The sequence below is a fragment of the Pelobates fuscus genome, chromosome 1 (assembly GCF_036172605.1).
Source record: "Pelobates fuscus isolate aPelFus1 chromosome 1, aPelFus1.pri, whole genome shotgun sequence".
Classification (NCBI taxonomy): Eukaryota; Metazoa; Chordata; class Amphibia; order Anura; family Pelobatidae; genus Pelobates; species Pelobates fuscus.
The window spans coordinates 356,780,427-356,794,458 of NC_086317.1; the positions used below are offsets into that span (position 1 = coordinate 356,780,427).

Below are 14,032 nucleotides of genomic sequence, written 5' to 3' on the forward strand. Positions count from 1 at the left end.
TCCTGGGAGAAATGAATGAGGGTGATATTCACAAAGTACCAATTTAGAGAGTTCTCTTTAAACTGAAAGATCAAAATTAAGAAATGTCAGCAGTATAAAGGATAGCTTGATTCAATATGGATCATTTCATTTTCCGTCAATTTGGAAACCTAAGAATTGTCGAATCAACTGAACTGGGACTAAATTCGATTTGGAACAAAACAAATTGCACTTGTCTGTATAAGTCACAAATGTAGTTTTCCTACCTTGGATTGTGAAAGCCCATGAGTCATGAAATATGGGATCCTACACACAAATAGAGAAGGGCATGAGACAGCCTCAAAATGTAGTATGGGAAGTTAAAGTGACATGGTCACTCCCTCACCCCTCTTCCCCCATGAGGGGCAGGTTCATGTAAGTAAAGCTCACCTTTACCAGACCTCCTGGCCACTAGGTCACCAGCGGCGATGTCACTGTCGGGGGTCTTTGCGAATACTGCAAAATCTCCAGACGGTGACAGTGCTGCTTTAAAAGTACTCTATAGGGAGCCAGACCAACTCATCTCAAAGAAGTGGTCTGGGTGCTTTTAAATAAAAACTTGCAGTTATGCAACAACATTGCGCTTCTGAAGCAATAACAGTGTTGAACTCTGTTTTAGCTCAAATTACTGTCCCTGACAGGGGTGTGTTACTGCACATAAGCATTAGGGAAAGCATTTGATTGGCTGTGATCATCAATCTTGACCAGCATGCCAATCTTGACCAGCATGCCACAGGATAAAAACCCAAAAAATGTAGTTTAAAAAAAAAAAAAAAATAAGTGACCTGCATACTATCCCAAATTCCTATGCACATTTATTCTTTTTTTTTTACATTAATTTTATAGTTTTTTCAGCCCTTTTCATGTAATCTCTTGTGTCACACGTTCTCTCTTCAGAGGGTTACCTTCTGTTGGGCCGCTGCCTACTACACTTCTATTTTTTTTTTTTTAGCGCTGACCCTTTTTCATTTTTTCTATTCAGTTCTTTTAATATCCCTCCTTATTTTTTTTTATTTTAATTACATTTTTTCTACTAAGCAATATGTTGATTTTTGAAAACAGAAGTAATTTTTTTATCGATATAAATAATGTATTCTTCACTCAACCTATTGACCCCATATATGTAAGACCACCTAATTTAACCCAACAAGAACTATTTATTAAATTATAAAGAGCTCTAACTACAGAAATCAAACTTAAATGGGAGATTGCTACGTTCAAAAAATATATAGAAGGGCGTAAAGACTAATGAAATCCCCCACATCAGATCAAGATGATTTAGAGTTTATGAGCGAATGGAATAACAAGTTTGAGGTATGTACATTCTGCCTAATGGAAACTCTTATAAAGAAAAAAAGAAACAAATGATCCATTTTGGATAAAGAAATTAATGATTTAAGAGACAAGCCCATGCCTTTTTCTTAAAGAGTATTGAATACCAACAAAACTCTGTATTAATCCAAAACAAAATAAAAAAATTGAGATGGATACGAAACACATGAAAGTGAAATAATAAGTTCGGCATGACAGTGCCGCTTTAATCTATAAAGATAAAAAATCTTCAGACACCCCTTCTCTCCCTATAATTTTTAATTATAAAAATAAAAGTGGTTATATAAAAAGGATAGTAAAAAAAATAAATAAAAAAAACATTGGCACCTTTTAATGCAAGATGACCTATTTAAAGAAATGTTACCTGAAAAACCCAATATTGTTTTTAGAAGTGCAACAAATTTCAGAACTATTTTAATAAAAAATTACACTAAAGAAAATAAATCTATTATAAACCGCACATTTTTAGAAGGAGCAAAAGGATTTTGAAAAACACAAGGTGTATTGTCTTCAAGAGCACTGATTCTTCTACCCAGTCTAAAGTCACCCATTTTAAATCTAATAGAACCAACAAAATTTATATTAGTTTTTTTCGGGTGTAATACCAAAAATGTGATTTACCTACTGGAGTGCCCATGTAGCCTCCAAGATGTAGGAATGACCACTATATGCTTAAAAACAAGACTAGGTGAACACGGCAGAAATATTAACAATAAATTATTATTGTTATTTTTACTGTTTATCTACTTGGCGCAGCCCTTGCCCTGTAATCTTTTGTGCCACACATTTATATAACTGAAGGGTTATTTTTTTAACATCACTCCAACAGTCAAGTGTAAGCTCACCTGACACACCAAGGCAAAACTCTTAGGTGAGGCCTATACTAACAATTAAATTAACTAATTTATTACATTTTAATGGCCATTGGAGTGAAATAAAAAAAAAAAAAAGAAACTCCAGTTATTTGAATGTGCATAAGGATTTGGGATAGTGTGTGTGACAAACTGCCTTTTGTCACTGGCTTTTTATGTAACCAACTGCTCTTTGCCCCTGGCTTTTGGAGGAGCCTGATTGCCAGGCTCCTGCCTTATGACTATGGCCCTGGGGTGTATGGCCCTTTAAAAACATTATTTGGGCATATGGGATTACAACACACTTTTTCTGCCACTTTAATTCCATGAGAACATGTGCCTCTTCCCCTCCCCAGTTTTCCTGTCTATTGTTTCTTCAGCAGGGCGTTGTCCCAGGGACACTACCAGACCAGTTTAAACTGGCTGCTTTGTCCCTCCTCAATCTCTCATCAGCCCTTGCTAAACTTTTACCCCATAACGATTTATTTCTGTTCATGGGATCTTCAGCGCTGTTCAGATATATTGCACGCTCAGATCCAAGCTATCTGGGGACAGGTTGGATGTGGGGGTTCTGTTCAGTATAATAGGAATTATGTATCTTTATGTATTTTTACTGTATTTGTAAATAGTTTCAGTACCTGGAGATAATTAAGTTACCACACCCACTTAAGCCAATTATCTCCAGGATAGAGGAGAAGATAGACCGGCTGCACAGCCTAAAACTTCCATCTATCTTTTGAACCACTGGACCAAACTCTATAAATTTTGTATATGTTTGTATACTGATTATGCTGGTTCAGAATATGCAACTTTTTTTGGAAATTGCACGTATGGGTTGGAAGTTATGAATATTGTATGAAATTGTGTATTTTCCTGCCTGTGATAATTAAGTTAACCCATTGTGTGCAGTAATTATATCACAGGCAGAGGGGATGGTTTGTGTGTCCTAACTGGGAGTGTCTGACTGTATTATTATGTGTTTGATTGGCTTTCCACAAAACCATTTGGGTGGTAACTGTGTGTAAAAACTTGCATAAAAAAAAAGCCATTTGGTGCTGATTAAACAGATCATCTTGTACCTTCATGAAGTTTCGGCTCATGTTTGGGGGATTGGAGAACTACATTCTGGGGATTGCTATAATCACTATATTCCCCAGGGTATAATCACTAAGCTCTGCTAAGAGCTTGTTCCTGTTCTCTGGAATTCAGAGATGTCGACCTACTGGAAGCTGGACCCTGGCCTTGGGTCCAGAGTGGGTGGAGACGGCGAGACCCCAACCAAGCTGCGGCGGTTTGTGGGGTCTGCAGTGGTTATGGTGTCAGGTGAAGTGCTTGGAGCCCTCGGAAAGCATACGTCAGCGGAAGGTACCCGGTCTGTTTGTATGTGTATGTGCGTCAGTCAGTGGGTGCGTCAGTCAGTGGGTGCGTCAGTCAGTGGGTGCGTCAGTCAGTGGGTGCGTCTGTCAGTGGGTGCGTCTGTCAGTGGGTGCGTCTGTCAGTGGGTGCGTCTGTCAGTGGGTGCGTCTGTCAGTGGGTGCGTCTGTCAGTGGGTGCGTCTGTCAGTGGGTGCGTCTGTCAGTGGGTGCGTCTGTCAGTGGGTGCGTCTGTCAGTGGGTGCGTCTGTCAGTGGGTGCGTCTGTCAGTGGGTGCGTCTGTCAGTGGGTGCGTCTGTCAGTGGGTGCGTCTGTCAGTGGGTGCGTCTGTCAGTGGGTGCGTCTGTCAGTGGGTGCGTCTGTCAGTGGGTGCGTCTGTCAGTGGGTGCGTCTGTCAGTGGGTGCGTCTGTCAGTGGGTGCGTCTGTCAGTGGGTGCGTCTGTCAGTGGGTGCGTCTGTCAGTGGGTGCGTCTGTCAGTGTTTCTGTATGTGTGTGTCTGTCAGTGAATATGTGCGTGTGTCAGCTGGAGGATCCGATTTGGCACAGGGTGGTAGAGGGGGGTGCTGTGGTTTAGTAGAGGGGGATGGGGGGGGTTAAACTTTACTCTTTAAAATAAACCTACGTTTCTATGAAAATATACAGTATTTTTTGCGGCTCACAAACTTAAACCTTGTTTATGTGGCCCGACCCAGACTTTGAGTTTGACATGCTTGATCTAAACTATACAATTTGAAAACTGTATGCGAGGATGACCAATAGCCTGCCTTACAGATAGGGTACATAGAAGCTTCACGGTTAAAAGTCCATGAGGAAGCATCCACCCAACTGAAATAATCAGTGACTCTTGTATACAAACAAATAATACTGCTTGAGTGCATATGGAAAATGAATATGTACAGTTGCAAGAAAAAGTATGTGAACCCTTTGGAATGATATGGATTTCTGCACAAATTGGTCATAAAATGTGATCTGATCATCATCTAAGTCACAACAATAGACAATCACAGTCTGCTTAAACTAATAAAACACAAAGAATGAAATGTTGCCATGTTTTTATTGAACACACCATGTAAACATTCACAGTGCAGGTGGAAAAAGTATGTGAACCCCTAGACTAATGACATTTCCAAGAGCTAATTGGAGTGAGATGTCAGCCATCTGGAGTCCAATCAATGAGATGAGATTGGAGGTGTTGGTTACAGCTGCCCTGCCCTATAAAAAACACACACCAGTTCTGGGTTTGTTTTTCACAAGAAACATTGCCTAATGTGAATGTTGCCTCGCACAAAAGAGCTCTCAGAAGACCTACGATTAAGAATTGTTGACATGCATAAAGCTGGAAAGGGTTATAAAAGTATCTCCAAACGCCTTGCTGTTCATCAGTCCACGGTAAGACAAATTGTCTATAAATGGAGAAAGTTCAGCACTGCTGCTACTCTCCCTAGGAGTGGCCGTCCTGTAAAGATGACTGCAAGAGCACAGCGCAGACTGCTCAATAAGGTAAATAGAATAATCCTAGAGTGTCAGCTAAAGACTTACAAAAGTCACTGGCAAATGCTAACATCCCTGTTAGCGAATCTACAATACGTAAAACACTAAACAAGAATGGATTTCATGGGAGGATACCACAGAGGAAGCCACTGCTGTCCAAACAAAACGTTGCTGCACGTTTACAGTTTGCACAAGAGCACCTGGACGTTCCACAGCAGTACTGGCAAAATATTCTGTGGACAGATGAAACCAAAGTTGAGTTGTTTGGAAGAAACACACAACACTATGTGTGGCGAAAAAGAGGTACAGCACACCAACATCAAAACCTCATCCCAACTGTGAAGTATGGTGGTGGGGGCATTATGGTTTGGGGCTGCTATGCTGCGTCAGGGCCTGGACGGATTGCTATCATCGAAGGAAAAATGATTTCCCAAGTTTATCAAGACATTTTTCAGGAGAACTTAAGGCCATCTGTCTACCAGCTGAAGCTCAACAGAAGATGGGTGTTGCAACAGGATAATGACCCAAAGCATATAAGTAAATCAACAACAGAATGGCTTAAAGAAGAAAATACGCCTTCTGAAGTGGCCCAGTCAGAGTCCTGACCTCAACCCGATTGAGATGCTGTGGCATGACCTCAAGAAAGCGATTGACACCAGACATCCCAAGAATATTGCTGAACTGAAACAGTTCTGTAAAGAGGAATGGTCAAGAATTACTCCTGATCGTTGTGCACGTCTGATCTGCAACTACAGGAAACGTTTGGTTGAAGTTATTGCTGCCAAAGGAGGTTCAACCAGTTATTAAATCCAAGGGTTCACATACTTTTTCCACCTGCACTGTGAATGTTTACATGGTGTGTTCAATAAAAACATGGCAACATTACATTCTTTGTGTGTTATTAGTTTAAGCAGACTGTGATTGTCTATTGTTGTGACTTAGATGATGATCAGATCACATTTTATGACCAATTTGTGCAGAAATCCATATCATTCCAAAGGGTTCACATACTTTTTCTTGCAACTGTATAATACTGAAACCTGCAAGGTGGTACCAAGCATAGCTAATCCTACGTCTAATATAAAGAGCGGGTGTTATAGAGATACTGTACTGCATGTTTATTCCCAAAAGGTAAAAAGTATATATTAAAATACAAATAAAACAGGTAATCCTTGGAAGCATTCTAAAGTAGTTTAGTTGACAATATGATAATAAGAATAGTTTATCGATAACAGACACTTAATGATAGATAGTAGATGGAAAGATAAAAAGATAATAGGTGGGTAGGGAGCCTCGAGATCATAGGAAGTCCCAGCATGCCACTGCAGTAACAGTTAATGCACATATCAAAGGTAGACAAGGAAACATATAGCTGTACATAATATCAAAGTGACTCAAAGAGCAAACCAAAGTCCAGTAATCAGGTCTCTAGCACACTCTACATTCATCAAATAGAGCGAATACCCGATTCAGGCACTTGCTAAATGCATAACAACTGCTAATCACAATTGTATATAAGGAGATTATATTGAAAACTACTCTATATAATTGCTGACAATAAAACTATGTGGCTCCTTTAAATTACTATGCATATAAATTCCAGCTGAATCCAATATTATTAAGTGCTTAGAACCACTCTATACTGACTTGTGCACTCTATGTATTGTAATGGCCAAAATATTGTCCTGGTCAAATATGGTTGTAATGTGCCCAGTGCCAAAAACAAAATAACAAGTTAGTGCTAATATCAATAATACTGATTTGAAAGTTCTGTCCCAGGCAAATAAAATGCTTAGTGCTATTTGATGTGGTATTTAATGTAAGCATCAGAGTATACAATCTTGCAATGATTGTATAATGGACACATTCAGATCTAAATCCTTTAGAACAGGCGCTGAAGCGCTTGTAATTCAAGGGAGGCAGCGAGCCCATTACTTACTCTGCACAGCTCCCACGCACGCCCTGCAGTGAGCCTACAGCTGGAATATGATGTCATCCTCGCATCAGCATCTCTACTGGGTGCGCGAGGAATATGTACAGGAAGAGCAAAATTATACGAACACAACAGGAACCACTAGCCACCAGGAAGAGGAAAAATTTGCTTGGAATCTAGGTGCCAGGTTTTTTTTTTTTTTTTGGTGTATGTGATTGTGTGTGTGTGTGTGTGTGTGTATATATAGGTCTGTGATTGTATGTGTGTATATCTGTGATTATATGTGTATGTGTATACCTGTGGTTATGTGTACATGTGTATGTGTTTAGTAAATTATACTAAATTTTATATCCTTAAATATGGCTATCCCACAGAAGGATAACAAATAAGAGAGTTATCTACTAAACAAATGAAAAATCAAAATTAAGAAAAGGGATTCTGAAGTTTTATTATATAAAATAATCAAATTATATATTTGGTGTGCGGCTAAAGACAATTCCTCAATGCGGCCAGAGGAAGCCAAAAGGTTGCACACCCAAGCTTCAAAGGCTCTCTAAGTCCCTATTGTACACTGACAGTTCCAGCACCAACTGACCTTCCTAGGCAACACAAGCCAGTGTGTCAGCAGCTAGAGTCCATACAGTGAAATGTCCCATTAGCCAAGTTAAGAATTTAGCAAATATGTCATAAGTACAAAAGTACATATCTGATCTGCATTTGGGATAATATGTGGCTAAATTGAATTTATATATATATATATACACATACATATACATACATACATAAACAGACACAAATGATTGTGTACTGAATAATTCTGTGCAACCGGTTTTGGCCTCAAATTTACTTTGGGCAAAGTCTTGTATGGCTGTTAATTACGGATTTTGTAATTTTATTTTCTAGATCATAGGATGTGTCTATGAAGCATTAAGTTGTGCAATCATATTTTAATATCCTCCACTGAGCATATACAATATATTTATTGAAAATGTTCACTTAAGCAGCTGATAATTTAGAGTTATGAAGCATAAACTATAAACATCAACAGACAGAGCAAGATGATCATGCATTGGAATCTCACTTTATAGCACACCCTGTATTTCTCTATGCATACGATATTTTTGTTTAATTCACCATGACTAAAAGGTCTCTGGAATACACAAGTTGACTTCAAATACCAGTAAAAACAAACAGTAAATATACAGTCCATTGATGCATTTATGTGTATCGATAGGTAGACAAACACACACACAGTGGGATTGAGATTATTTTCCATCGGCATCAAATATCCTTCCTAGCAGGATGGGACACAAAAATATATGCTAAACCCTTTCACTGAAATTTTTATAGTGCCTGCCGACCAGCATTTTACCTTTCCTACCTCTCAAAACCCTATAGTTCAATAATCAGAGGGCTTGGAAGAGTGGCTTCAAGGCACGCATCCAAGCCTTTTAGGTACTAGAGCCAGGAATATTCCTTCCCGACTCACACACCATAACATAGTGACATCATGGTTGGCCACAGAAAATCATTGTATTCAATTATTATCTAAGGTAGAATACTATGTGCATTGTGGAGAGCACAGCGCATGCATCTAAGCTCCCTAATGCTCCTTTATGAGGAGCATTGGATTGCCTCCAGGATGACTTGACATTGGAGGAAAGTTGAGCAATTTATCTGATTTTTATTTATTTTATTTGACACATGGGGTAGGAACCTAATTGAATAGGGGCGTGATATCACGCCTGTGGCGTTAGGAATACATATCTGTATTCCTTACACTATAGTGTTCCTTTAAAAACCATATTAAAAAAAACTTCAACTTCTATCAAAGAGTATTATTTTTGCAAGCATTTGATTGGAGATTGATGGGACAAACTTCAACCTCTACCAGTATTCCAGTAAAAACACTTATTAGAATGCATTTATTTTCTTGTTATTTTATTTGGGGGATCTTTTAATGAAAATATCTATACTTACAACAAGTTGCTACATTTGGTATAATCTGAAATCATCACTGAATTAGTCTCACATTTAGAGATATATTATAAGGCATATTTTTCATGAAGCTAATCCTACAATTAAATGGAAACATTTAAGTATGATGTCACAAGAAATGTAGTCCTTGATCTCTTCAACCTATCAATTAGTATTTTCTAGTTTGTACACTGGTGCCCTCTTTAGGCCTTCACTGGAAATAAAATTGTCACTGCATCAGTTAGAAATATGTTAATAAGGTAAAAAAAAAAAAAAAAAACCTCATATTAAAGTGTTTCATGGATTAGGGATGGTTAATTAAAAAAACAAAAACAAAAAAAAACCGTACAATCCTACATTCATCTAAATGCACACTCTTACGCACCTATATAGACAACACATCAGTACAACACTTACTGTTCTAATAAGCTGTCATATTTTACCACCGCTTCTCTCTCCGCTAAGACAGCACGTTCTTTTTCAGCAACAGCATTGTCCTTTGCTTCCCTTAGGTTCCTAGAAAGAAAGCCAGCCATGTTAAGTGCATGAGTATATATATATAAATTATGACATACAGCACTGTTGGAGAAATTCCTGAGCACAATTTAATTTACTGAGATGATAGAATCAGGAACAGTGCTTCAGTGGAACAACATTTGCACTTTAAGAATATTGTTTTCCCCTGTTCATAAACAAACCCAGTTTCTTTGATTAACATGCTAAAACGCTCATGTGAAGCAGAAATGTGACTTACCCTGCAGAACTTCCACTATTGGGGAGACAATAATGCCAGTCAGGCTCTATTGGGTATTTACAGAAATTACAGAAAGAGTGTTTAATAATACACTGTACATGCCCTGGCAGTGCCTGGACAGATGATAAAGAGAAAGAAAATAAATATAAAAAAATAATAATTAATAATAATTACGTTTCTAGAGAAGTAAAAGCCCAACCCATAACCAACTATGGCTTTGATTTTATTATTTTGTCTGAGGGATAAAAAAAAGCAAGCATATCAAAACCAAAGCCTATATTTTACTTTGAATACATTGGCTTTGGATTTGTTATGCAAACCAATAATTGTTTGGCTCCCAAAAAATCTTTAACCCATTCATGCTAGCACTCATGTATACAAGATAGCCAGGGTGTGCAGCCATACATATAAATAATAATAATAATATCCTGAGTCTCGGATTTCTCTGCTCCATCGTAATGTGAAGTTACACTCATATCACAGTGGAGCAGCATGTGATGAGAGATTGTCTGATGTCTGCAGCAACTTTCAAAGCACACTACTGCCACTATACCACCACAGTAAATGTGTGCATTTATTTCTGACAGTGTAAGCAAATATGTGTATGTGTCTGACAATGTATTTTGCAGTCTGTAAATGTGTATATAGATCTCTGATGTTGTATCTGTATGTGCCTGAGAATGTGCGTCTGTCGTAGTGACTCCTCGCTTACCGACCGGGTTCCATTCTTACGACCCGGTTGTAACACAAATTGGTCGGTAAGTAAGGATGCACTACGGAGCATGCGCACCAGTGCAGGTATATGTTCGGGTAAATTAACCCGAACATAGACAAGCGCAGCAGAGCAGTGAATCCCTCAAATCTATGTTCAGGGAACATTTCCCAAACATATATAAGAGGGATTCCCTGCTCTGGTGCGCTTGTCTATGTTTGGGGAAATTTACCCGAACGTAGACATACGCACCAGAGCAGTGAATCCATCTAATCTATGTTTTGGGGAAAACTCCCTTGAATCCCCGCACTAGAGAGCTGGTCGTAAGTGCGAGCCATCGTAAAACAGGTAGGTCGTTAAGCGAGGACCACCTGTATAGCACTGAATATCTGTGTGTTTGGAAAAAGGCATGGTGGCTGCAATGAGGGTGACATGGTATAGACAACATATATTTAAAAGCCTTTGCCATCGTTAGGGGATGCTATGACGTCCTACAAAAGGACAGCTTTAACACAGTTAGGGAAGCATAGCATGCCCTAAGAATCAGGCCCTCACTTCAGAATGTATACTTCCCTTCCTCCCCGGATTCGATCGAGGGAGTACCTAACAACTCAGGCAGTACCCCTGCAGCCAATTTCGCTGATCGTTCACGATCACATGATTCATATTAGCATGATTGAAAGATTGACTGCCTCATTTGTCAGGCAGATCCCTAAACATTTAATTAACAAAAGTACTAAGTTGTGGAACACCCCCCCCCTCCCAAAAAAAAATAATCTACACCAAAAATTAAATTATATATGAAATTAAATTAGAATATTAGTGGCTACTAAAAAAAGACTGGAATACCCTATTTTGAATACCCTTTGTTGTCTACTTTTGCAAATGGTATGCCATGATGTAGGTCATTTTCATTCCTGGGTCACCAATACGGTTTCAAAGACAACGTAGGCCCAGCAATCTGGCGAATTTCAGTGCATATAAACTGAAAAGGGGAAAGTGCTATATTTGACCCTGTAACTTTCCAAAATTCCATAAAACATGTACAAGGGGGTACTGTTGTACTCATGAGACATCGCTAAACACATATATGAGTATTTTATTGCAGTATAAGCCAGCAGTAATATGACAGTCAAAGTTAAAATGCCGTGCAGAACAAAAACATTCTTAATTTCACACATTTCATTTATAAATATTTGATTTGAAATAAAAGCCCTGTTTCTCCTGAACAAAATGATAAATAATAAGTGTGGGTGCACTTCACTCAAATTTCATGTTTTATTTTGGTTCAGAATTTGTACAATTGCATCCATTGTTAATGGGTTAATTATACTCTCTATCTATCGATCTACCTATGTATATATTTATATGTCTATTGATAAATATATCATTACAAGTCTTTTCCTTATCTGTAAACTTCATTATTTGGCAAAGGTTTTTTTTTTTTAAAGTTTTCTGTCCAACCAAAATGTTTGTTTTTGATTTCACAAAATATTGTGCTAGCTATGCATACTGAAATGAAAAACACATTTGCACATTACCTTCCAGGACACCCAAAATACTGGACACTGGAGGAATTATTTTTTGTTTTGCAAACAGTTTGTTAGTGAAAAGGTTTACTGCTGCAATTAAATTGATCCAACCCATTAAATTACTTATCAGGAGCTAAAAAAAAAACTGCCAATAAATGTGATTGGCTCGAATGTAATAAAGGCTAATCAGTTATTATAATTTATATTTATTATTTAGCTACAAGTTATAGTTACCTATTAAGTTATACAATAACCTCAGTAGTCAGTTCCACTTCAATGTTTTGTCTAGCAGTAATGTATTGTTTAAAAGGAATAGCCTCCCATTCAAAGTGGCAAGTGAAAAGAAAGGAAAGAAATTAAGCAATTCCAAGGCATCCTCAGCTATCCAAAAAGCAAACAATCCTGAGCTTTTAGGGAGACAGGTAAATGTGCAAATTAGAATAGATCAATTGTCTCTTAATAGCAATCACAATTATTCTTCTGACACTAGAAAATGCAAACAATTACAATGCCCTTTGAAAAGAATGGCAAAGGTACATTTTGTAAGTGAAGAGTTTCTTTTTGAGTGTTTATCTCATACTTATTATGAGACTATTAACTTGACTGACGGTTACCAGTGAATGGGTGGAATCAGTTAAAGACGGTAATTTAAAGATGCTGTCTGCTTCCTCTGACATGTTTTCATCTGCTCATTCATGCACTGCCTATTTCATTGTTAATTCTAGGAGCAGGTTGTTACACTGATGTAATACCATATTCGGACACATTCTTCAAAGACTCTACGCAAATGTCAGAACTTTTCCCAACAAGTTTAAGTGGTGACCTCATCAGGACACACCCGAGGAGATACACATGTGAAGACAGTGTTCTACAAAGCTAGAGAAATATCCCTGAGTTGCTTTACTGTGCAACCTATGTGCCAAAATGCCTGCAAAGTAAAAGGAATTAATATCCATTTTTTACCTTACCATGACTAAGAGCATGGAAACAAAGCAGAACTTCTCCAACAAAAAAGAGCTGCATTAGAGGAGCAGGTTAAAGGGACACTATAGTCACCAGAATGTAGTTGTTCTGGTGAGTATAATAGCTCCCTTCAGGCATTTTCATGTAAACACTGCTTTTTCAGATAAAAGGCAGTGTTGACATTGCCCCTAGGGACACCTCCAAGTGGCCACTCCTCAGATGGCCACTGGATGGGCTTCCTGGCTCAGGGCTGCACAGTAGGCTTGGGGACGCTGAATAGTCCTCATAGAGATGCATCTCTATGAGGAGGTGCAGATTGGCCAAAGCCCTGCCCCCTTTGCTGATTTAGTCAATTCAATGCAATTTGGCATTTTTGATGATGCCACCAAGGGGGCGGGCCAGCTGACCTGTGGAGAGCTGAAAATAAGGTACGTTTTAACCCATTCTAAGGGGTGGGTGGGTTTTCACTATAGGGTCAGGAATACATGTTTGTGTTCCTGACCCTTTAAATATTAGAATTGGCCTCAGTAACTAAATGCTGTATTAGCTCAAGTTCCATATTAAAGGACCACTCTAGGCACCCAGACCACTTCAGCTTAATGAAGTGGTCTGGGTGCCAGGTCCTTCTAGGGTTAACCCATTTTTTTCAGAAACATAGCAGTTTCAGAGAAACTGCTATGTTTATGAATGGGTTAAGCCTTCCCCCTATGTCCTCTAGTGGCTGTCTCATTGACAGCCGCTAGAGGCGCTTGCGTGATTCTCACTGTGATTTTCACAGAGAGAGCACGCCAGCGTCCATAGGAAAGCATTGTGAATGCTTTCCTATGTGACCGGCTGAATGCGCGCGCAGCTCTTGCCGCGCGTGCGCATTCAGCCGACGGGGAGGAGAAGAGGAGGATCGGAGGAGGAGAGCAGGAGGAGATCTCTCCGCCCAGCGCTGGAAAAAGGTAAGTTTTTACCCCTTTCCCCTTTCCAGAGCCGGGCGGGAGGGGGTCCCTGAGGGTGGGGGCACCCTCAGGGCACTCTAGTGCCAGGAAAACGAGTATGCTTTCCTGGCACTAGAGTGGTCCTTTAAGTATTCAATTTTGTGTTACG

At 39.0% G+C, this 14,032-nt stretch overlaps 1 protein-coding gene across 6 annotated transcripts in view; it reads right to left on the bottom strand.

Annotated features, from left to right (window-relative positions):
• PIBF1 (progesterone immunomodulatory binding factor 1) overlaps positions 1-14,032 on the bottom strand; it is a 184,401-nt gene that overhangs the window by 113,248 nt on the left and 57,121 nt on the right. For all 6 annotated transcript variants that reach the window (XM_063425936.1, XM_063425933.1, XM_063425934.1 and 3 more), the window contains one exon: positions 9,394-9,492. In XM_063425936.1, coding sequence (XP_063282006.1) covers positions 9,394-9,492 — 99 coding nt within the window. The remainder of the gene's footprint in view (positions 1-9,393; positions 9,493-14,032) is intronic.